This window comes from Pagrus pagrus, assembly GCF_965226575.1.
Source record: "Pagrus pagrus genome assembly, chromosome: 24".
NCBI lineage: Eukaryota > Metazoa > Chordata > Actinopteri > Spariformes > Sparidae > Pagrus > Pagrus pagrus.
The window spans coordinates 13906415-13932609 of record NC_140206.1 but is presented as its reverse complement, the minus strand read 5'-3'; the positions used below and the strand labels follow the sequence as shown (position 1 = coordinate 13932609).

At 43.2% G+C, this 26195-nt stretch overlaps 2 protein-coding genes across 2 annotated transcripts in view; one reads left to right on the top strand and one right to left on the bottom strand.

Annotated features, from left to right (window-relative positions):
- Nucleotides 1-479, bottom strand: part of LOC311253071 (FERM and PDZ domain-containing protein 4-like) — a 93035-nt gene extending 92556 nt beyond the window's left edge. Inside the window, exon 1 of the mRNA XM_084346797.1 lies at nt 225-479. Coding sequence (XP_084202923.1) covers nt 225-323 — 99 coding nt within the window. The 5' untranslated portion in view covers nt 324-479. The remainder of the gene's footprint in view (nt 1-224) is intronic.
- Nucleotides 480-3457: 2978 nt separating this feature from the next.
- The window catches only part of LOC311253278 (rho GTPase-activating protein 6-like), an 82987-nt gene continuing 60249 nt past the window's right edge, over nt 3458-26195 (top strand). The window contains exon 1 of the mRNA XM_084347123.1: nt 3458-4099. Coding sequence (XP_084203249.1) covers nt 3611-4099 — 489 coding nt within the window. The 5' untranslated portion in view covers nt 3458-3610. The remainder of the gene's footprint in view (nt 4100-26195) is intronic.

Here is a 26195-nt window from a genome sequence, read left to right as displayed (position 1 = left end):
GCGTGTGAAATCAAACGTACCCGGAAACAATGCAAGAAATCGATTTCGCGCTAACGTTACGTGAAGAGCTAACGCTGTTTTTTAAGAGGCCTATTTGGCCCTCACACTCAATTCATATATCCCCAAAAACCTTGCAGAAACAACCTTGCTTTTCCAATATAAACGCCTCCCTTGTGCAAAGTCGAACAAACAGAAGAGCTGAGTTACTTGCGCACAAACATTACCTTAGCGTCATACAACACTTTAGCCTTGGTGGGGTCGGGTTCAAAGCACAGGACTCTTTCTCCTTTGTGAAATTGATATTTAATTCCCCGCGAATTCATTTGTTCATGGCGACGTGTGGGAGAGGGGGCATCGATCTGGACCCTATAAACTCCTTAACCCTTCCCTTGCCAAACGCTTCCCTGTGAAGGGGCTTCCACCAAAAACAGACTATGGAGGGATGGCGGCGCTGTTGCGGGACGAAGGCAACCATTCTATTGCCGCCTTCACGGACTGCTCGTAAATTCCCCTTTCAGGTTTGTTAATGGTTGTACGCGGAGCAGACTTTTTACCAGACATATCTATTACACAACTACACTTGAAAATGAATAAACACGTTTAAATTGATTGTCACGTTTCGATATCAGTTCCAGTATTTATGTAAACCCACCTAGATGTAAAGAGTGTCATCAAATTATTATGTTCATGCAATTCATGTGTGAGGGCAGTTGACTGGACTCAAAAGACTCAAAGAAAGACACTAATGTACACCTCTCCATCCTTCCTCACCGCTTAGTTCCCATTTTGATGCTTTGCAGGATCATTTATTGTTGTACAACTTTTTATCCTAATATGTCCTATAACCGTGAATGCAGCATGGGAAACGCGATTCAATAAGTTGAATGGCCTCTCACGGACACCGTACTACTACTGCAATCTCAAAAAATGGCCAACAGATGTCAGCACGTGAACACAAAAACTGTCTCCATGAACTCATTTGCCCCGATTGTGAAGTCACCACCAGCATGCATTTGCTTAATTTGTTTAATTAGCTTTAATACATGCATTTAGCCTGCTTGTTAGCACTTTTCCACAATAAAGCAACACATGCCATGAGACTTAGAAAAGCCTACAGTATCTCAGTGGAGGAAACAGATGTGTAACTGTAATTCACCAGGCGTTATCACATTATTGATTACACATTTTAATTTTGTCTTTAAGATCACCACATCCATATGAAAAATAGGTCCTACATGGGAGCAAAGCCATCTGTGCCTGTTTAGGGATCCATGACATGACAATTATGGCAAACCTGCAGGCGATATAATGCAAAATGGACTCCATTACAACTCCACTGATCATATTCCTAGATTAAATTTCTATATTAAACCACCCTATACACATTAAGCAACCTGGGTATCATACACCCCATATACCTCAGAGGAGCAAAACATGTTTTTGTGGCGATCAGTTAACAGAGTTGAAGGAAAGACCCTTCTCCTTGAGGCAAAATACAGTAAAAGATAATTCACCGTGTCTCAATAATCTAATCTTCCTCTATTGGAACAATATGGTGGCTCTTACAGTATGGGGATGTTTACATGTGCTGCCAGGAACACTTGCTCCGCTCCAGGCCACAAACTGAGTGTGTCTTTTATGTGAGGCTCCCCTATATGTTAAATTAAAGAAATCTGATTACTTATTCGAGCTACTAAATCTAGAATAACAGTCTTCCTTCCTGTTTCCACCACATATAATGCTAATTGTCCTTAACAGATAAAAATAGAGGCTGTATCGCTGGTTTATTGTTTAATATTCCATATCTAGGCCTCCGAGTAATTTGATTCATTTTGCTTCTGACCTTGCGACCTTTCCATTCATATCAGTCTAACACGCTCGGACAATGAAATGCACACTGATCCCTGGCACAGGAAACCATGTCTCTGCAGCTGTAGCCCAATCTGGGCTCATTTCGCTTAAAATGGTTTCAGGCAGCGCTGCTCTGCCATTGTGCACCAAATATGGGCTGTGTACATAACGCTGAACGTGACTGGCTGGAGTGTAGCCCTGTTGAGGTATTCTCTTTTCTTTTCCACTCTGTCTGATGTATTTTGACTGTCCTGTCATGTCAACTGATGACTGTTTCACATTAGGTGTTTTCCACGGTTACACATGTACGTTGGAGAGCTTAAAGGCAGCCAAGTGTAAAGTGGAGGATGCTGCAAGGGATCTGTGGTATGCTTTGCACTGTTGTTCCATAAAAACTGTTGTTCTTGGCTTGTTCCCAATGGAGGAGTAGTACGGGCACAGTCCGGGGCAACAATGCCCCAAGCGCTGGCTCCTTTCCACCAACCCTCCATAAACTAATGCAAAACACCACGTCCTGCTCCTGTGTTTTCCCTCTTCCGCGTCTCATTCTTTTTTCCCCCCGCAGACTGTTTTTAGAAGGGTCAAATCTATCTCAGCTGTTATCAGTGTCACGTCGTGCTGTGTTGTGTGCATGTGTGTGTGTGAGTGTGTCATGCCGAGCAGCTTCATAAGCTCCTTTATCAGCCGTCCGGCACCCTCCTCTCCGGACTCCCGCTGTCTCTTTTCATTTTTCCCATACTTTCACACACTGGGCCACACATGCTCCTGCTCTCTCCCTCTTGTCTCTCCTGAGTCCTTCTCGTTCTCTCACACTCTCACCCCGCTTTGAACGAATGTGCACACTCGGGCAGCCGTCTCAACAACATCCCTGGGCTCCTCCACAAGAAGCATCTGTGTAAACAAAAGTCTGGAATATAGCCTCTTGCACAGGTGTATAAAGAAAAGGCATTGGCTATTAATCCTATGGCTCACTTATTGTTTGTCTAATAATAGCACACAGCAGGCTTCACTGATAGGCCTATTATTCCCAGACAGCGAGGTGGATTAATGGGAGACAAGGATTAATATGTCTATTTTCATCCCTGGCTAAATCATCTCTGTCTGTGTGTGTGTGACCTTGTGTCTGCTCGCCTAATTACCTTTATGGAAATTGACTTATTAATTATAGAAACTCAATTTACTCCCACCCTTACATCTTTGATCGGAAAGGCACCAGGGAACAAAGTTAGTAGTGTCAAAGTGGGGCAAAATCGTGAGTTTGGTGAATGGAGTTTGGTGCATCACGCAAATATGATCATCTGGAGCTCATTTGTGTCTCTTAAGAGAGAGAAAGAGGAGACATGGGGGTCACGTGTTGCTAATCGAATGGAAACTCACCTGGAGAGTTGAAAAATCAAATCAAAGTGGTTAATAACAGAATTATTCTGACATGAAATAGGTTACAAACAAAAAGCAAACACTTATCTCAAGTTTTCTGAACCCCCTCCCACACACACACACACACACACACACACGCTCACACTACTCCTGTTTGGGAATGACCAACGCGCAGAGGAACGCACGGGGAGGAAAGGAAGACTTGCTCTTTGTCCACTTTGCGCAGCGTCTGCAGCCAAATGCAGCGCATTCCAGCTCCTCACCAGCTTCCACTCGGATCTTCCAGTTAATGGGGAAACTCTGAACTCGTGTCTTGTAGTTGCAGGGGAGCTTTTGAGAGTCACGCTGAGCAGCACTGATGTGAAAACCAAAATACGGAGACATGTCTGCGGCTCAAGGACTCCTCAACAGCGTCTTCTCCTGCTCCTCTCCTGCGTCCAAAGCCATAACCAAACGGAGGCTACGCCAAACCCGGAGCCTGGACCCCGCTATCATCAGACACTGTGACACCGGGACGGATGGAGCGAGCGGCGCGTCGCTTTCTGGCGCTGCGGACGCAGGTGCGTCCCCGGAGCGCTCGGCTGTGAAACCGGCTTTACGCACCAAGATCCCGACGCTTAAGGAGCCCATTTCCCCGTCCCTCTCCTCTCCTTCCATACCTTTGGATGTTTCTCCATCCTCCAACTTCCACTTCGACTATGACATAGTGAAGCGTGCCAAAAGGAATACCGCCGGGGATTTACCGTATCTGGTGAGGGGACCCGGCGCAGCGCCGTCCGGGAGCACCGGCACGCTCTTCTCCCCGCGGAGGTGGCTTCAGAGGAAGGTGCAGCCGTCCAGCTCGCACGCGTACGTGGTGTGGAAGTCAGAGGTAAACTTTTGAAACTTTGATTCCCGAGCAGTGCGGTTTATTCTTCTGTGGTTTTAATTCAATCATCCCGCAGGTCAACCAAGGGAATCTTCTTCCCTATCTCTTCATGCTGTCAGTATAGAAACGAGCTGCCTTCCATCTCCATCCCCTCATTTGACCTACATACTAGCAAGTCTATATGACAGCTCCTGGAACAATTAGGAAAAGCAATCAGCAGACCTTACACATGTTTATTTCAGCTAGAAGCAAGTCAGCCAGGAGTCACACATCTGCTGAAAACCTCCTCTCAGTGGAGGCAGTTTGAGTTTTGGAGGCAGAAAGTTGCCTGACCTGCTGAAATCCAACCGTGTATCCAGTCACACCACGACTGGAGATGGGGCAAGATTTATGAAGAGGGAGTGTTGACCCGCCGCTGACATCTGCACCTGGAAGTCGTCCCAGTATTAAACCAGTACACTACAACTGCAGCCCTCAGTCCAGGTCTTGCCCAAGGGCACGTGGGTAATTAAGTGGGGGAAGGGGGATCAGGCAGCTTTTACTTCACCCACCTGGGTTTTTTCTTGTGCTTTCAGACCTTGTGAGAGTCACACCTTACAAAATACCTCTGTGAAGGGGCTTCTGGTTCCAGCAAAGATAGTTTTTCCCTCCTGCTGTTGTCGTCATTGCTGCCGGTCGGGCTTCGGTCTTCATATAGGCTTCAAATTGAGTGTGAATAAAGGGATGGAGAAGCGTATGAAATCCTTAACAAAACATACTTGGGCGACTTATTTTCAGCAGGGGGGGTGGGGGGGCTGCATACTTGGCACAAGTCCACATGCACTGGTGAAAAGGTATGATAATTTCCCCGCTTCTTTTGTGGACGTACTGTATTTCTGCTGCAGTGTAATACTCTCTCTGTGTGTGTGTGTGTGTGTGTGTGTGTGTGTGTGTGTGTGTGTGTGTGTGTGTACGTGCAGCTGCGCGCGTGTGCCGATGTGAGGGCCTTAAGGACACATGGCCCCCGGATTCGGTTCTCACGACTGCGAGCAGTCACAGGGTCAAAACCATGCGGCCCTCAAACAGCTCTCCCATCATTTCCTATTACAAAGAACAGCTCCGGCTTCACTCTCTGTGTTTCACTTTCCTACACACACACACACACACACACACACACTCAGGCATGCATCCACACTCTCCTCTCCTCCCTCTCTTCCTCTCGGAGATGTCGAGAAGCTCTCACTCAGCAGAGTTTCCCACCGCTGTAACTCTTATTTTCCATGCTGTTCCCCCCCTCGCCGCGGCCCACTGAGGATAACATGAGGCCATCAGTTTGGAGTCGTTAGCGCAATCCGGACCATGAAGTTATTGCACCTCGGAGTGTTTGTAAAAATACCGAGCCGAGGAGCGCTGCCGGTCTGCCGGGAGGCCTCACACACTGTTGGGTGTGAAGCAAAGTCCTGAAACGAAGCGTAAACAAAGACGCTGACTTTGGAGAGGGCCGTCCGCCTTTTTAGCTGCCGGCGAAGGGGGCGTGCGGTGAGGGGTGTCCATTGGTTGCAAACCTAGATGCCACTAAATCCTGCCCACTGGACCATTAAGGGAAATTTACATCATCATTTCCCACGTGTATGTTCAGGTGTGTCCATCCCATCCTTGTCCTTGTTGGGATTCTGGCATGCTGTTGGTAGCTCTGATGGTGGTGTGCCCCGTTGATCAGCTGCCATTTAAAGATCTGAAAGGTCGTTTTATTGACACGATTGTTGATTGACTAGATATTAGCTTCTACGCCTGCCCTAGGTATGGGTGTATTTCACCTATCCATCCACCACGGGCTCCTCCGTATGCAGATTTCACCTGACTTCCTCCTTTGCCGCCTTGACTGGAGGTCGCCAGCAAACAATGAATGTAAATATGGGTATTTCTTTCATTTTGTGGCAGCGTTTGAGATAGCTTCGACTTATTACCAGAGTTTATGTAGGTCTCAGTTTCACAAAACAAAGAAAACGGCAGATATAGACCAACACATTATCTTAATTTTATCATATAGACAGAAGCAGGTTTCACATGTAGGTGCAAGTCCATGTATCTGGATCGATTCAGCGTCCAAACTTTTCCTTGGATTGAGAAGCCACTTTAAATTATTATGCATGTGTGCTACTGTGTGTGTGTGTGTGTGTGTGTGTGTGCGTGGTAACCTGTGCAGATTAGTCTATGCCTTTTTAAGGAGGGAGATGTGAGAGCGAGAAAGAGTGGAAGGGAGAAGCAAGAGACAAGCTGGAGATGCAATGGTTTACACAAAAAGCAGCGTCTGACAGTTATATTGCCCATGATTGCTTAATAGCCGTTTCCATGGTCAGGTTGTTGATGTTCAAAGAACAATGACGCAGAAAAATCATCAGAAAGTATCCTCTGTGTTATTACAGCAGGAGGGTCAGGGCCTCTTCTCGAGGACTGATCGGCTCTGGAGTCGGGCGTCGCATCAACACACGTTCTTGCACAATAACACGAGAATGACGTTTTTTCACAGGAACGTTGACACGCGGGAATTTGTAACTTTAGCGTGTGAAACACTGAACAGAGTTTCCGACAATATCTCGCTCGTATACACAGACGCACATGCACAAAGGCTCCGGGAGGAAACAGCGGTCGGCTAATTTAATCCTGGTTGTTTATGGGGCGCCAGAATGTTGACATTGTGGCGTCTATTTTTGGAACCACTTACCCGTAATGCTTTACAGGAGAGACCGAGTGAAGAAAATCATTCCGAATTCAAATCTGCACCATTGAAAAACTACTAACTGATTGATAACAGAGGATTTAAAGCGGTTCAGCAGTGGCTGTTTGAGGTCAGAGCTTTGTCCTCTGGCGTGCGAGAGCTGTTGATCCTGAACTTTAATCTGTTTTGATTGTTTTAGTGACACCCGTGATAATACAGGAGGAGGTTATTTCTGTGAAAAAGCAGATCCCCCTTTTTGTATTTACTTTGTAAGCGAGCCCCGATCGGGACAACTGGGAATTTGGATGATTACAATTTAGAATTTTCTGTTGCCAAAGCACATAATTTCTGTGTTTATTGAGGTGTTCGACCTCATTTGGATAACTAACATTCAGAGTTATAGTTGCTTTACACAGTTGTTAGCATTCCTTGGATTCACCAAATGCCCCCGCGTTGATTTATGTTTATGGATCTCTGCTGAGCCACGTCAGAGACCTCGGCGCTCGGAGAAGAAGTAAAGAAACACACTTGGAGAAAAGTCTAACCAGTCCGTTATTTGCTTTCTTAGGATCACTCAGTTTGTTTTTACAGCCATGCTAGCCCCGTCACTTTAAATAGCAGTGCTGGTCGGTCACTGAATATCTCAACATCCATCGGATGGATTGTCAAAACATTCATGATTCCCAGAGGAAGATGAACCCCGATGACTTTGATGATCAGCAGTTTTGTTTCTGACCTGCAAATCTAATGATGTTCCCATCACCAGTCTGCAATTTGTAAAGGCTAATTAGTTAGCATGCTAACACACAAAGCTAAGATGGTGAACATGTTACCAGCTAAACATTGGTGTATAAGCATCGTCACTGTGAGCATGCTGACGTTAGCATTTAGCTCAAAGCACCACCATGCCTAAAAACAGAGTTGCTAACATGGTTGGAGACTGTTCGGGCAACGCAGTCGACCGGAGTAAATGTTAGCTGAGTTGGCAGTTCTGCAAAACTACAGATAAGTTAAAACAGGATGTTTTTTTATGTCGCAACTATTGTGCTTATGCTCTGTTTAGGTTTAAGCACAAAAACCACTTGGTTGGGGTTAGGAAAACACCATCTTAAGTGAGTACTGATGAAATGCTCACTCGCCTTGACAGTAATGAAGGAGATGATTGAGTTAACACAGCTCCAACATGTTGAACTAAACTCATCTGCTCTTCTGTAAAAGTAAACTGGTGAAGAACGAGTGAACGCGTTTCCTTTAAAGGTAAAATTTACAGCATTCTTCAATGCAATAATCAAACGCAGCCATCCCGAGGAGCCCCGTCCACCTGAGACAGTTTGTTGGCCGGTTCCTGTGCAACATCACTCGGATATATTTTGATTTGAATCCCCCACATGGTATGTCAAATATCCTGTTGAAAAACATTTGTGTTGCAAGCTTACTCTGACTTACGCTGACTCTAAAAACACGGTAAAGCTGCTGGCGTAATGTTTCATTTATCGTAAATCTTGCATTCTGATTCAGCCTCCACATTTCAGTATGGACCGCTGCTTATGCTGTGAGCCATACAAGCCGGGGCGTTGACACGAGCCGTGGCTCTCTGCCAGGAGCAAACAGTTGTGATTTTCACCAAAAGTGGTCCACGTTGAAGTGTTTATAACAATAACACCACATGGTCTGAGCGTTGGAGAGACACGCTGTATGCAGGGACTGGATTTTTACTGATTTTTGCCGTCTTCTGGTTTATGACGTATCATGAAGTAGTTAAAAATGCCCTCATAGTCCCCCTGATCTGAGCCCAAGTAACCCAAAACTTTACATTTTGGAAACTAGAATCAGAGGATTTTGTTCAGTTGTGCTTGAAAAATAACTTAAGTGATTCATCATTCGTCAAAATTGCTGCTGAACAGCTCTTCGAAAGGGTAAGGGGGTGTCACGACTCTCCAAATTAAGAGCACTATTGAATCAATTTTCAATTCGTAAACCTGTTTAATTTATCATTTAAAAAGTAATAACAAGAACTTATTTCACCAGTCAACTGGGAAAAAGAGGAGTTAGAAGGGTACTTTCCAAAAACCAGTCTGAGTTTATCCTGGTGGCTTTTTGTTGGCGAGTTCTAATGATAGTCACCAAAAATGAAGATTCCACAGTTCAACTAAAAAACAAACAAAAGACAACCCCACCGCTCTTCAGGGATTCAACAATAAACAAGAAAATACACAATTTCCGTTTGTTACAAAGTTTGGTTTCTCAGATATGTCCATAGTGAACCCTCTCCTCAAACAAATTCACAAAGGATCTCTGAAAACAAACACTAAAGAATAATCACTTTAATAATTTAAATTGAAAGCTGATTTTTCTGATTTCTTTTATTTAGAACTGAAATGGTGACACTTCTGCTAAAGGGTTTTATTAGCTCATCACAGAGAGAGGACTCACTCTCCACTGCTGTCTCCTTTTGATTAATATCCCCTTATCAGCACAAAATGAACTACATCTGTTTCATAACCGGAGACAAACTCCCCCCAGTGTTCTTGGAAAACATGTTCTGTCATCCAAACTTATAAAACAAAACAAAAAAAAGTTAATACTGCATATCTGAAATTTTGATACGCACGAGTCCTTGTTCCAATCCATTTTCTCTTGGACGTGCTCTGGGAAACAGAGAGGCTTGAACTTGTGAACTTAACAGCTATCCATTTTTTGCCTTTCCTCCCCGATTTCCTCCCTACGTTCCCTCAAACTGAGGAGGAGGAACGAGACCTTGACGGTTCAACATATTTGGAATGCTCGCACCAAAGTGCGCACTAAAAACAAATTCACACACTACCTTTGTAAAGTCACAAAAATCAAGAGGAACACTTTTTTTTTTGGGTTTGACCGACTAACATCACTGCGACAAGCGAGTGCAGAGCTACCGGACCGCAATCAAACAGTCAGATATAGGATGTCATCACAAGGTTGAAAGGGCCCCCGTCAAAACAGTGAAACTGTGACGGAGTGCAGGTTGATTTTCTTGGCGCGCGGCAGCAGTTTCTGATTTGGATCTGTTCACAGTTGCCTTAAAGTCGCAGTCTGATCTCACGGTATCATGAATCAGAGCCGCCGTAAATCAAAGGACCTCGACGTCGGCTATTCTAGTCGACGTTAGATTTAAAGAGCTTGTTTTTTGGTAGAGATGCGTGCAACTAGAGATCTATAACACTCATACAACACTTTACTAATTGGCATTGTCAACATTGATTTTAGGCTTGACTTCCTTTTAGCGTGTGTTGTTTTTTGGGGAAGTGTTCGCTTTAAAGCTGAAAACAACAGCTTTAGCGGAACAAACTCAACATGTCCTTCGCAACATAGCACTGATCCTGTGGTTTCTCGCTGCTGAACGCTCCTCGTTATGGTTTAGATGACCCCTGCAGCTTGTTCTGGTACAGTTCCCCTCCAGGGAGAAGCCTCTGGGCACATACATGCGAGTCTGCATGGGCTGTAGTTTGATTATGGCCCTTATTAAATTTAATGGGCCTGGTTGTTAACATGTGCAGCATACTGACAGAGCAGGCTGATCTCTGTTGCGAGGGGGCAACAGTAAGGTTTGCATGGATTTATGGTATGATGAAGCTAAACAAATGAGACTATTTCACTGCCTCGCTAACTCACTACAGTGTTAAGCTGGATTTATACTTTATAAGGGCTTATGGCGGCAGTTGCAGCAGCCCTGCAGTGGATACCCACTCCGTAGCTTTTGATTTAAAGTCCACCGTCAGTTTTCACTAATTGTGAGAGAAAACACAAGCAACCCAAGCAGACCAATCATATTTCTTGCAGTCCACACAGCCCCAGTTTGTAGTTGCATGTAAGAGGAGGTGCACGTGAGCTCCGGTGTAGCTGTAATCCCTCACCTCCCTATAAATGTATCTGTAGATCCTCATAAAACCTGTTGCTCCCGCTTGCAAATGGGATGTAAACCTCGTAAAAACCTCTTTAAATATTTCACTTTTGACAGTGCACTATTTTGCTGGTTATTATGAGATCATTTAATGTATATTACCGCTTTGTACAACAGGAAGTTACTCAAGATATGTAACAAGTAGATGATTTTTTTCATAATCTTCAATCCTGGATGTTTAAAAAGAATGCAGTTAGCAGCGGTTTGCAGTTACTTTTGTGGCACGCAGCTCCGATTTGTTGGTCGTACGAGTTCACCTTTTTTTCATGAATCACAGTTTTCTAAAATATCGACGCCCTTTTCTTGTTTCGTGCTCGAAAGCGATCTCCCTTTGCGCCTTGAAGTGATCAGACAAAGCAGAGCACGGAGCGCGAAATGCACTTCAGAGGCCAGTAGGACGTGACAACAGCGTTTGATTCCGATGAGATGTAACAGTCACCCGACATACTGTATAATGTGTGTGAAAAAATATCATAAGCTCATTCTCATCTGTACACAGACACATGACACCTCACGGGGCGATTTTTTGACAGGTTTGAAAAGAACCATATGAAGCAGCGGGTTGTGTTTGGCTCTAGCAATCTCACATCTCCTTTGGGATGTTTTCTCAACAATGAAGGAAAAAGAGAGCAGTTTGAAATAGAGACGGCTGAAAAGTAAACATTAATTTCCGCAGCCAGAATCTCTCTGTCTGGTGCAGATTAAAGCCTCTCCACCAGTGAGAAAGCAGCAGTGTTGAGTTACTTTTAGTGTGCGCGGATGTGTTTTCCTGTGTGTGGGAGAGAATCCGAAGGCAGTGGGAGGATGATCTAATTGTGCACTTTTTGGTCTCGGAGGCAAAAATGTCCGTCCCCCCTTGTGTATTTGAGTGTGTGCATTACAGTGACCCCTGTGTCCACTAATGTTTCCTCTAATGTGGTTTGTCAAGGGCCAGAGGGAAGGATCCTCTCACACATGCCACGGTGTGTTAAGTTTACAACTTCCCATCTATGTATTTGTCTCAATCAGTGTAAACTCTGGCAATTTGATACTCGCACTGGGTGAAAACATTTCATAACATCTCAGACACACCAGGTCTTTGTCTAATCCTGGAACCGAAACAGAATAATAGAAAGAGAAGAAGAAAAGGTTGAGTATATTTATGTTACCCCAGAATTATGGTACATTTTTTTTTAATTCTGTGGTTCTGAATTCCCTCCCAAACAAGACGGACGAAGCATGCAAGAAAAAAAAGTACATTTGTATCATTATTAGATAGGAAATGTGCTTCTTATACATTGTTTTGTACACGCTGACGTGAGTATGGAGAGCAGGAGAGTCCAAAATGGAGAAAGCTATCACTTTATGCTAACCATCATTTGTAGGGGTATAAACTGCTCCACAAAGGAACTGATTATGCAAATCTTCAGAATAAACTGTTTAAACTTACTAAACTGTTTAAAGACGCAAGATTGGATGCGAGGTGACATTTTGGCTAATCAGATATCTCTATGAATGCAGAAAATTTTAAAAAGCTACAAAAAGCTAAACCATCGTCAAATGATAGCCGATGGATCAGAGATGGCATTTCGGCCAATGTTTTCCGCCTCTTTGGCTCTCCATATGGACTGTTCACCTGCATGCATCCAAAGCCCACTCAAATGTGATTGGTATTACTCAGACTATAAGAAGAAACATCAGCGATCGGATTATTAACCACCAAGGTAACCAAACTTAATGGTTGTTCAGACTGAAACCAGACGGGTTTCAGGTAGACTACCATAACAGCATACCATCCAGGAAAGCTCATTTAAGACTTTATCGCAGGGATGTCACCATGTGCTAGATCTTAACAATTTGCTGAGCACAATGTTATCATAATCAATACAAATCATTTTAATTTTGGCAAAATACAAGCAAAATCTAGCCCCAAATAACCTTACTCCCGCAGTTGACCTTTATCGTCAATGTGGACAGCTTCATAGCCTTTCACAGTATCAGGACAGGTTTCAGCAAGTGTGTGTCTGTGTGCAACAGTCTTCATAAGGAATATGAAGAGGACACTGCATCTTCATATCCTGTCCCGTTGCTGAAAAATGAGCCCAAAGGAACAAAATCCAATTTTGTTTTTTGATTTTTATCAAGCTCCAGTTTTGATCCCAACGTTGGTTTGTGAACTTGGTGTATCTGAGTTCAGCAAAGGACTCTTTGTCTTTCTTTGTCGTCTCTGTTGTTCTGCATGGCAAAGTCTCCCCTGTTTCACCCATGACGACGATAATGGTGACCCTGTCTCTTTCCCTCTGCGTTATGTGTATATTAATTACTTGTATAAGCTGCAGAGCGTTTGACCTTAATGTCACGCCTCCCTTTGCATGGATATTTATTACAGAATAAAACTGTTTCATGCTGTATTTAGTAAGGATTAACCGAATGTTCCTGCTCACACATGCAGGATTTAGGCTACTTTGAGAGCTAAGCTTTGAGAATGTGAGCGTGTGCACTTTGGCGCATGCATGTGTGTGTGATATGACCTCGCAGAATTATCGAGCGCCCGTTGATCAGATATACCCTCAAATACTCGGAAAACCGGTTTAAATAAGTCATGGTTTGGGAGGAATTGTGCGTTTTTGTTGGTGCAACCCCTTCCTTTATGTGTGTGTGCGGTGGGGAAGGTTTAGGGAATTATTTATTTGGAATTCCAGGTCAGGGCTTCACGGCGAGGCCCCGGGGCTCCTACTGAAAGTGGGATGGCCACTGACTGAGTGACCCCCCCGACTTCCTCTCCTTTCTTCTTCACTTCACTTCACTTCACCCATCTCATCTCTGCTGGTTTCATTTTTCCTCGCGGAGGCTCACTCCTGTCCATTCTTCACTTTTATAGACTCACTTTTACAGACGTCTTGGAGATATTGTCCTTTCAAACTCCCTTCTTTGTAATCTCCAGCTTACGCTAAATGCTGCAACCGAAGCAAAAAAGCACGAGCTCACACCAGCTCGATTCTACTTTGGAAGGAACATGAACAGAGTTGGGATCGCCGCCTGAGTTTGTTGGAACGATCCGGTTTTGCCCTTTTCGAAAGATTACACTGAAAGCATGCAGCAATTTGTTCTCTGACATGGAGGCTGCTTTGAACTGACCTGCCTGAGGAGCTGAGGGCGGATAAATCAGTGTCATCTTTCAAACTGCTGCTGAGTAAAACTCCCTTTTTAAAGTGTTTTTGTGGCTTCCATTATTTTCTCTCTTTAAACTCAATTTACTAGTAGCAAGATCACCATGAGTTAGTGTGTTGATATGTTCATGGTCCCCAGAGGATGAATCTTAAATCTTTTGATGACCTCTGAAGGTAAAGTTCCACTTGTAGACAACATAAAACTCTTGGAGACAATTTGCCATCACATTTACTGAGCATGTTCAAGCTCCTCAGAGGATGAATCATCATGTTTTTGATGACAACTTTTTGATGACAACTCAAGCCAAAGTCCCACTTGTAGACAACATAATACATCAAACGTTTGGAGCCATTCTGCTAATACATTTACTGAGCATGTTCAAGCTCCCCAGAGGATGACCCTTAATGTTTTTGATGACCTCTATGAGTAAAATTCCACTTGTTGACAACAACAAACATAAAACTCTTGGAGGCATTTTGCCATCACATTTACTGAGCATGTTCAAGCTCCTCAGAGGATGAATCTTAATGTTTTTGATGACAACTCAAGCCAAAGTTCCACTTGTAGACAACACAAAACATCAAAATCTTGTAATCATTTTGCTATTACATTTATTGAGCATGTTCAAGCTCCCCAGAGGATGAATCTTAATGTTTCTGATGACCTCTAAGACTTAAATTCCGCTTGTAGACAATATAAAACATAAACATCTTGTAGGCTTTTTGCCATCACATTTACTGAGCATGTTCAAGCTCCTCAGAGGATGAATATTTCCCATTTTTGGTCCCTGCATGACTTTGTTTCAATGTTTACTTTGCATAGAAGTTATATCATCTTACTTTTGGCAGAATGCAATGAAGTTTGGTTCCCAAGTGGATAAATCTTCTTGATTTCCTGGCTTTGCTTTTCATTTTCAGTCACTATAGTCTACTTGTAATGATCTCAAGGCGCTGATGAGGGCCACATCACAGTGTTTAGCGCACAGTGGTGTTTTTATTTCAGTTCAGATTCAGTCCAAAACCTGAAGATAATCAGATTACTGCACTGTAAGACATGGAAAAGCAGGTAATCTGCTAATTTGGGACAACCACCTCATATTGGATAGGTTTACGTGGAAATGATTCAATAATAATAAAGAATAATCAGAATAGTTGAAGATTTGCTTTCTGTGTGTAACTATCTCCTCTAAATTTCCCCACAGTGACACACACACTGTGTTCGCTTGAAAGAGTCATCTTCCTCCCTGCGTCTTATCTCCTCACTCCTCTCGGCTGTCCCGGCAGGAGACACTATTATCTGCTGGGAGCAAACATGGGCTCAAACATTTGGTCAACACCGAATTCAGTTGGACTCGTCTTTGGGACTGCTTCCAACACAACACTGATTTGTATCTCGGTGCGTAACGAAGCACAACACAAACTTTGGCTTTCCTTTCGGTTTTTGTCCAGCCATAAAATATCGAGGATAAACATCCAAATTGATTTAAGTGACAAAGTGGGGAGTCAGTCTGCCGCGTACATCTGCTGCAAGTTTCTCGTCGGGGTCGAGAGGTCAGTAGGGTGAAAGGATTAGAAGTGAAGTCATGCTACGGCAAATCCTGAAGTGACACTGATGCAGATACACTATACTTTCTAATGGTTCTACAGTGATTTGAACATCTGTTTAGCATCAAATCAGACATACTGTATGACAAACTCTTCTAATTCTCACCGAGGGCCTCTCCGCCTGTCACAGCAGCCTCTGTGAGAGCTTGTCATCCGAGGATGTGAATACGAATATGACTCCGGGCCCTAGAAAGCAAAGTGATTTAAACTGCAGGACCTCTCACCCCCCCCTCCCAATTCTGTCAGACAGTAAGGAAGCAAAACAGAATGAGACAGCAGGCATTTTAGACACAGCCGGAGCTCGCCGGCTATAAATAGAAAAATAGCTCAGCGGAGGAACACTCGAGTTCCAGAGGAGAGGCAGCAAGAGTCCTATTGGTTGCAGGTGTGTGTGTGTGTGTGTGTTGGAGATTGTGCAGCTTATGCTCACACTGTTAAAAATGTGATGCTTTGTTAGAGTCAGTTGAACTTCACGGTGCAAAGTTTGTCTCACGGTAACAATGTGAGGAGACCACTGCGAGCTGTGAAGCATTTGCTTATCGGAAAGGCATGAGGATGACAGCGCTGGATGAGAGTTAGTGGCAGAATGTTTTAACGCCATCTAGTGGACATTTGTTGAAAAGAATATATTATGATCAGTCTCCCAATCACGCGTGCCACCGTTTATCCCATATTGAGTGTGGCGCTGAGAGCTGAATGCGCTGCAGCTTAAGATAACACATAATATTAGCCATATCATCTTGGTATCATTTATTTTTTTGTGGATTTTCCAAACTTCACACACATTTCCGTGGGCCCGGGGATGAATTTTAATTTTTTGGTGAACTTAAATGCAAAAAAAAAGATTAAGATCCGGTATGTTGCTGTGTAATTAAGACCGATCCACAAGCATACATCAACACACAAATACAAGCACATTCCTGGAGACTTGTTTGAAGCAGTGACAGTATCAGAAATGTTAATAAAGCATTATGTAGAAGCTAAACAGCTAAACAGTCTGCATTATCAAGATAAACTGAACAATTCATGGTGCTTTTATCATCCAGTGACCTTTTAAATGAAATGCATTTGACTTTGTTGTGAAAGTACAGATTGAATTTAGATGTAAAGAGGTGTTTTTGCCACCAGAGGGTGCCAGTCAGCCTCTGTTAAATCTCCCCTGAGTTGGCCGGACTTATGGGAACATTCAGTCGTATCTCGACGCCGCACACAAACACTCACACGGACGCAAATGATGAATCACAGTAAAAATGTGGGTGGGCTGCTTTGTGGCCAGTCACAGCTGCGCACATCTGTCTCCTCGGCCGCTCCGTTGTCATAAGTATCTTATGAAAACATTACAATGGCTGATACCAGCTGGAGTCAGAACATATTTCACAGCGGCGGGGCCAAATCAAACTGTTTAAAATGCATCGGACAGCGAGGGAAACCCGACTGCTTGCTCCTCGCGTTAACTTTAAAAGGATATTTTACAGGCTGACAACATGTTAGACCACAAACATTTACATATAAGCACTTAAACAATCAAACTGCATGGATTTTCCTATAAATAGCCCCCCCTCCTGACTGACTGTTTAACCATTCAACCAATAAAACCTTCTGGTAAATGTGGGGCCAGCATTGTTATTATTACACACTTGCAAAGTATTCTCATAAGAGGTCTCCAGTGGAGTGGAGCTGTTTGTACTGTCACCAACACCCACATATCCACACACACACACACACACACACACACACACACACACACACACACACACACATGCACTTACAAACATAACAATGTGTGTTTGTACTGCTTTAGTAGGGAACAGCGTCACTTCCAAGCAGAGATCATATTCTCTCCTGCAGAGTACCTTCCCAGAACATTAATGTGTGTGTGTTCGAGTGAGTGAGCGTGTGTGTGTGTAAGATATTAGTTTTTGAGATCCAGTAGTCCCCAAGATATAAAAAAAGAAAAAAAAGAAAGGATTGCTGGCCTACTTTTTGAACCGAGGAACAAGATGTTTTGTTCTTGCGGAGTTTGAGTTTGGGCTTGGGTTCAAGAGGAAGGAAGCGTGAACACACGAATTAAGAAGCTAAAAGCTATTTATCTGACTTCTTCTATCAAACGAATGTTAATTTGGCTTCCCATATAGATGATTGCTACAACACATGAGCCTCTCTGAGCACCTGGCGTCAAATCGCTCCTTCCTGGAAAAATTCCACCAGTGCAGGAAGTGGTGCGTTCCACGTTTGTTTGCATTAAACAGAAGAAGAAGAAGAAGCGGGTGGGTTGCACAAGCAGCAAAAGCCAACATGGCTTAAGACAGAGGAAGTTTACTTATGTATGCCACTTTTATGTTCCCAAGGTAAAGGCATCATTCACATCATCCCTCCATCTAATTTATAACCCCGTTTTCACTGCACATCATCTCTCTCCCTCGTTATTCAGGCGCTCGGCTGAATAGAAAGCAGATACTTTGTCTTTTGGAGTTCCTCATCTCATTCTGTATTTCGCCTGCCACTCTCAGACACTCTAAACGAAGATAAAAGGGTGAACAGCTCACCGATGGACGTGGGCGTCAATTAGCATATGGCACACGGGCTTAAAATAATTAATGAGAGCCCTCAACCCGAGCTACAAGAGGAGGAATCCGAGGCCGTCTTTACCAGCTTGTTTGTGACTACAGAGATGACTGCGCTTAACAAGATTAACAATGAGGTGTGTCAGTCTGGTTTCCCCACTGAGAGCAGCAATTTGCCTTAATTTGACCTAATTGGACGAGGTTTGCTGTTGCAGAGCTGCCAGGTTTAAGGGAGAGTGTGGGAAACGCTTTTTCTTTGACGGAGAGGAGATATGAAACGGGGAGGCATGAAGAGAGTAGAGAGAAATTAGAGGGGAAGAAAGAGAAAGGCCAAGAGAATAGAGGGAGAGGTGGAGAGATGTGGTAAAATCACACACACACACACACACCTGGGTTGGATTAGCTCGGGCTAGCAGGGAGGCTGTGTGTTAATGGAGATTTAATAGGCTCTGAAATGACTTACCGCAGTCATGCAGTGTGTGCGCGCAGATGTGCAGCGTGTGATTGGGTTTGTGTTCTGAGTGTTTACCTGCACGTCTTCATGCCTTTTGGACTTCATGAAGTCATTAAGTATTTCCATGTTGCCGTCTGTCCACAGAGGAGCCATCACGCCGGGCAATCATAACAGCGCAAAATAGATGTTTAGATCCGGTTCATTGAGTGTGTTTACAGGGCTTATTTATTTATATGGGAAGCCGAATTGGATTGAAGTATGCTGGTATACTGCGGCCTACATCGCTGTGCAGTGTGGTTCCAGTAGAGCCGGTTTATTTTGGATTTTTTGAGGCAGATATCTTTAGAGTTTTTAAATCTGATCATTAAATATCGGCCCATAAAGACTTTAGATAACAGGATTAAGCAAAAATAATCGGCTCAACTTCACTGGTTTCAGAAAAAGTAAGATTCTATGTAAGCTTATGAGAAAATGACCCTACTTCTCCCTTGATTTACTACCTCAGTAAACAGTTTCTTAATGAGTTTATGGTCTCAATCACTAGTGTCAAGTCTTCTTCAATACAGAATGATGCTCATGCTGTAAATTATGATCCCATTGTAGAGTAAACAGACAGTATACTTTAGGGTGTGGCTAGCATGTGGTTGACTAGTTGCTACCGCAGTGTCAGATCCAATCAGTGTCCTCCAAAGTACCACCCTCTTGACCAAATATGGTCACTTCTGGCTCAAACAAACCCAGATGGCGACAGCCCTAATCCCGAACTCGAAGCTTATAAACTGTAGTCCACAAGGGCAACGTCACACCGGGTAAACACTTGCTTGAAATGCATCTTCGGCATATCTGTACTGTGATTTCTTGTAACTTCTAAGCAACACCTGATACCAATATGCTGTTTGTAATCAGATAAAATTGACTCATAATATTGAGCATGCGGATGCATTTCCTGCACCCTGTGACCACAGTCATCCTCCCATCAACACCACAATTTGAATCTGTCAGACTTTCTATTTTAAACCTAGATAATCTGCAGTTGCAGTTGCATTGGTTGGGCCATCGGTTGTTCTGCTGTCAAACTTTGATGTTTATGGACTGTAGAAATGGCAGTTTCTCTTCCAAATGTATGAAAATGTAGCTCAGTATTTAAAAGTGATACCTAATACTTGTGTATGTTAGTTTATATCAATAGGAAAATGGAGTTTTCAGTTACTTATCAGTCTTTGCTACCTGGAAAATGATTTGTTGTACTGCAAATACCAGAATGAATTAGGAATCAGGAGTTCTCAGATGTTGAACATCTTTTATAACTGAATGAGGACCTGTGCTTCTAACACATATCTGACATTTCCCTCTACATTATTTTTAATACAACTGCACTGAACCTCTTCCTGTTTTGCTTTGTTTCACATCACTTTCAAGGATTTCCGCGTCGAACTCCGCACTCTCTCTCTGACTCTGAGGTTCTGTCTGTTGCCGCGGCAACAACTCAGTGATGTAAACACGGCGGCTGACCCTGGCTGTAGGAGTGAGAACAAAGAAAGCATCCCCCTCGAACGTAAGCATTAAGAGATAGTTTATATGTTCAAAGGCTCTGACGCAGTTCGTGCGAGTTCTCGGCAATGGAAAAAAAAAAATCAGACGTGAGGAACACGGAGTGTGATTATAAATAGGAGTGAAAATAGCAATAAAGACGTTGAGAGGTGCAAAGCGTCATTTACCGCAACCATCCCTCATACCTTACCTGACATTATGGCTGTATAATATTGTGCACAGGAATGATTAAGAGCGGCACTTAATGGAATTGGGTTTACAGTTTTGAGCAGTACAGGTTCAGCAATGATTTCTGTGGGACCTCTGTAGTTCTTAGTACATCTTTGTAACTCCTAACAAACTGGAAAGTGTGTCACATTTTACAGGAAAAAACCTGAATCATCAGGAGATCATTACTCTTCTTCATTTTTCAACTGGCAGGGGTGAACATGGGCATTATTTCAGGGGGGGTGCAGGGGACACGGCCCCAACGAAAACCTGAAAGTAGCAGAGAATAAATAAAATATGTGGTGGCAGTGTGCAACCTCAAAAGCAATGATAACTATCTGCGATAAAGGAAAGACGAATGTTTGCCAGTTTGCTCATTAATGTTAGTCATATTGCATGCCCAGATTTAAAGCTTACTAGCTTGCTAAGCTTGCAGCAGACAAGCTAATTACACAGCAGCTGTCCCAAGACAGTCAAAAGATGTGATCTTTTGACAGTTTGGGACATTTGAAATTCCTTAATTGGAATTTACATACAACTTATGAATGTTTACAGTATGATAAATAATAGATATTAGAAATTTTCTACAGGAAAATAAATACTTGAGAGCAATACATTATGCCTGAGAGCCTAACTGCATTATATTCTAGTGTGAATTGCCACCTGGTGCTGAAATGTTTTCCTTTACAGAAATAAAGATATTTCCATCATAAAGATTGAAGGACATTCAAATTTGAAACTCAGAATTTCTCAGGGTCGGATATTGAATTTCTTACAATGTAGTTGGGTGAATGCAACAAGTGCAACGAAGGTCTTAAATATCAAGAATCAGTATTGAGCTGCATAAAGAAAATGCAAAAATGAAAAATGAGTCATGCTGACAGTGTGGAAGAACTCAAAGACCCCCCAAAACCTACTTCTCTGACTTTGACTGAAATATTACAGAGCAGCAAAGGGAAAAAAATGTGTGTCGTCCAAATAACGCCCAAGAAGCTGATGTAAAGCTGATGGATGACTGTCTGGTTGCAGGGTTAAACAATAACAAAGGATCCGATAATGATCATTATCACCTATGTGCAAATCATTTGAAATACATGTAAACCTGACTGCATCTCCACACCCAGAGCAGCTCTTGACATGATTTACAAGCTACAGATGTGTTCAGGCCTGCGGGGCACTGGCCTCATTGTTCAGTCATTTGTCACAAACACATTAGCGTTGCAAATTAAGAAATATGTACGCATTTGTGTGACACAAATAAACCATTTTGCATGCAATACTGGTTCGTAAGGGGACAGTGAAATGGTGAGTTGGTGAGGTTTATTAGAACTGAGTCTCCAACACACATGCACACAACATAAGGAGAGTACATGAGGGTACATATCAGCTGGACAGGTTGGAACAGGCAACCACGTATTACATGGTTAAAATGACCAAACAATGGGAATAAGTAGGGCAAAGCCACTTTGTGTGTGTGTGCATGTGTGTGTGCGTGTAGCAAAATATGAGGTGGTGGGAGTGTGGGTGGAGCCAACAGGGGAGTCGAGCTTGGATTCCAGCTGCATTCCAGAGGAAGAAAAAGATGGGATGCATCCGTCAACCCCCCACCTCCTGTCTTTTTTCTTCCACTTCTTTCTTATTCTACTCATCCTACGCCTCCACCCAAACATGCACACACACAAACACTGAGTCTGCCTGGCTAAGCTCATGTTAGACCACATGACAATGCTGTCTGGGAAATTAAAATGCCTCCTCAGAACACAAAGCTTTTGAATGTTTGAGTGTGTCTGCATGAAAATCTGTAGTTTATACCTTTTATATATTTTTCTTATTGTCAACAACTCCAATGAAAAGTTGTACAAAAACTATTTAAAACACTTAATTCAACCGCGTGACATTTATTTTCATCACCATCTCCGAGGCCATTGCAGTTCAGTTTGAGTCAATCGCACCTACACTGTCCTTATGCCATAAATATTCACAGGAACACTTGATGTGTATTCATCCACCTCGGAAATAGTCCCCAAAAAACGCTCTATTTACTCCTTTTCCAGTAACCTCTGATAAAAACCACAGTTCCCAGCTGCTTTTTGTGAATTACTGAGTTTAAAAAGATGACACCATACATTTGTGATCCATTTTTAAACATGTCTTCAGTTGGAATTGATTGGCTTGACATTTATCCATTAACTTCATTACCGAATGCTAACATTTAGCGTAAAATAATGCCTAAACAATGAGTATTAGCATAGACTAGCATAACCAGAAGTAAGTTATACCGCTTTTCCACCAAAATGTAACAGAAAAGAAAACAATAGACCGCATCCCCAAAATTCCTTCCTTATTTACGCGCCACCACCGGATGTTGATAATGTGTGGTCACTTTGCGCGGCGGGAAATAGGTCAGAATTTAGCGCATTCGCCCGGGTCTTACGTTTAGAGCAAAGCCGAGCTGAGGTGATAAAATCCAGCGTCTACTGCAGAGTCAATTGACCGGAGTGTAAATGCAGAGTTTACACATTCCCATTGCACACAAAAGCCCGATCTTAGCGGGTTTAAGTGGGATTTTTGAGCAGTGGAAAAGGGGTATTAGAAAGACTTACACTGTAGTAGATACTTTTCTATCAATAATGGCATATTCATTCATTTGCTATGGCTTATATAGTTATTACTTACTGCTGCAAATGATCTACTACTGTCCAGTAGGAAAAGGAAAGTAGTTCCTGGGAGTTCAGACTATATTTTATATGGAATGCACCAACGTACTTTAAACATATCAGCAACACATTATTTATGAATACCCACCGTTTAGCTTTAGGGGCTGCCACAGCTTCACATTACATCATTGTAAAGATAATGATAATCCCCAAGTATTAAACTGAATCATATAAAAAACATATGTTGAGGTATTAGTATGGAAGAATTGATAGTGGGGATGGGTGCTCTCTGTCAGATTACAGATATCCTGTAGTAATTTGTGTCAAGTTACAGCAGATTCTCAGTCAGGCCTCACACCTCTGATCATTTCAGAGCTTCAGACCTCACCTGGCGGACACGTGTTGCATATTGGGATGAATCAACAGTTTTGTCTCGCGCCCGTATTATCAGTAGAGGGATAATAGCGTCGCTGTCGTTTGTGAACAGAGCATTCCTAGAAGGCTGCTGTGTTTACACTGCAGACCAAATATTTATACCCCGAACTGAGAAAGAACTGAGGCTGCTCAGTTTGACTTTGATAAAGGTTTGATATGTTTTTCGGCCCAGGTGACTTGCATGCTGCAGAGATCACACACAGCCACATTCACGGACTGTGTATACAGCTACACAAACACACAGTGCATGGTGCGCCTGCCGTCCTGTGAATGCACACATGCAGCTGTGCACTGAGGGCACTCATACGTACAGTGCGCGCATGCTAGTAAAAACTGAATAGTGGAAAAATCTTGGGAATCCGTATACAGATGAGGGGAATGTCCAAGCAATGTCACTTTTGCGCTCGTTTGTTATGGCTCTGGAGGTTCGAATGAGTTCATCGTCCATAGGAGGGCGGAACGAGGCAACAATGGCAGCGAGAAAGAACGTAAACTGTGTTTTAACACTGACATATACGGTATCTGTGGGCTTCCATTCCGCAAATAGAAGAAACAGTTGTCAGAGGAGACGGGGTGAGACGGGGTAAAGGGCGGGACCGAAAACACAACCGCCAAAGACAGAAGGCGCAGAAGAACGACGGATGAGTTTAAATATAAAGAAAGTAAAAGGAAGGTGTGGCGGTGAAAAGAGATATGACTCCAGGGAGAAAGAGGAGGAGGAGGAGGGCAGAGGTCGTGGAAAATATGTCCATCCCATACAAGTCCTCGCATCTTGTATGTTAGAACAATTCTGCATTTTCCAAGATCTCTTATTTTAAATACAGAAACCACGTGCCCTTTCATTAGCTTCGACCAACACGAAAGATCACAGACGGGCTGATTTGCATTGGAAACAAGCGAAACGGTCGCCAGATTGAGCTGATTATCATAGAAAACGACCGGAATAACAAAGCATGTTATGCTCAGCCATTTAGATCCATATTGTCAACACGTCCTCTCCGCTGTCTGTGGCGCTCGTGTGATTTTGTTTGAACTGGATTTGCATAAAAAAACACGATTAGACAAAGGGCCGGCAAAACACAGGCAGGCTGATTTGCATGCGAGCAGGCGACTGGGTGGGCACTCGCCGATCGACCCGTGTGCATGGATCAGCCACCGTCCACAAAACAATGATCGCTCACGCCGGTGGTCTCATGTAGGACTAGGTTTGTTTATAATTATTCCCAAGACAACTAAAATGTCATTCATTGGGTTGATATGGGAGGAAATATGTCTTACTGTAGGCGTCATACTTCTAGTTTGATACGCATACATTTCAGCTAAAGCCAAGAAAATATAGCAAATAACCTCAGCAGACAAGAAAAAGACATTAAATATCCTTGTGTGTGGTAAACTTATGTGCAATAACATCATCACATTATGTCCTCAAGTCCAGGGTCAACATCATGACTGGACGAAACTGTTCAGAGGTCCAAGTGACACAACTTTCCATGACATTTAACATTTGTAAGCGTGAAACCGCTGGATGATTCTAACCATAGACCAGTGTTTGAGACTGCATATAAATGTTTGTAAGCCTGAAACCACTGGGTATCTTTAAGAGACACCGTGTCTGAGACGGCGTTTCAACATTTGTAAGCACGAAACTGCTGGGTAGTTTTAACGAGCGACGAGTGTTTGAGACAGTGTTTCAACATTTGTAAGGGTGACGTCGGGAGCATTTTCCAGCTGCGTTTGTAATGACGGAACCAGATAAACCACGACATGATCTATTTCTGAGCCTAACCAATTGGTTTGTGTGCCTAAAAGCACAACGTTGTTCCAACATAAATTTGAAAATGTACTATTACTACTACCACTCCTACTAAAGATGGAACATAAAGAAACTTTAAGTTTCAACATATTTGTAGTTTGCAGAAATGCATACTTGGTCAACATTTATTCTTGGGTCAAGTCTGTCTTGTAAACTAGATTTTGGCCTTAAAGAGTAAGCAATGATGTAAGTGCTGACTCATGCCATTACTTGAGTAGTGTAAACTTTCGAGCAAATTTAACAAATAACAATTGGCACACAGTGAAGCTCTGGCTTTTGCGGGCCCGTGGGGATCTCTGCACAGTTGTTAATGTGGCCTGGGTCAACATCTTGAACTTGGGAGTCACCAAAAGGAAAGTCTGGTTTGTGTGAGTTTATGTAAAACAAGTTTGTTCACTCTCACTGCCTCCATCTCAGAGCTAAACATTCGGAATAATAAGAGTCTTCCAAATGTCCCAGAATGGTCACTAATAGCTCTCAAACATCCATGATGGTGGGGCTATACACACACAAAAGCCTGTGTGCAAACACGCACACACAGGCACACAAAGTGTTTGGATAAATGTGCCGAGGGAGATGCTATCCTTCAGCTGGAGGAGGCTAAGCCAACACGCTCACGTCACATCACTCAGTGGACATTTTATTCTATTATTCAAGCTATTCCAAACCCTCCACTGAGGCGTCTCTTGAGATTTGCTCAACAGAGAGAGAGACTCCTCAACGGCTGTTCCCTCGGTTTACCCAAGAGTTGGCCCTAACCCTGCACGTCAGGCAGAACTGTGTCAGTGACAAAAGAAAGAGGACGGAGCAAAAAGGAGTTTCTGGTGTTGTTTTTTTCAAAGTGGGGATCGCTTGATGAATTATAGCAGGTGTGGAGCCAGTGTTTTCTCCAGCAATTTGCGGAGAAGCTTACATATTTTTGGGAGTATGCAGGAGAGAGAAAACAGCTTAAAAAGTTTCGCTGTGATTTGTGGATCAGACACGACAATAATTTTGCATTCCGGCGCAAGAGTGACGTTATTTCCTTTC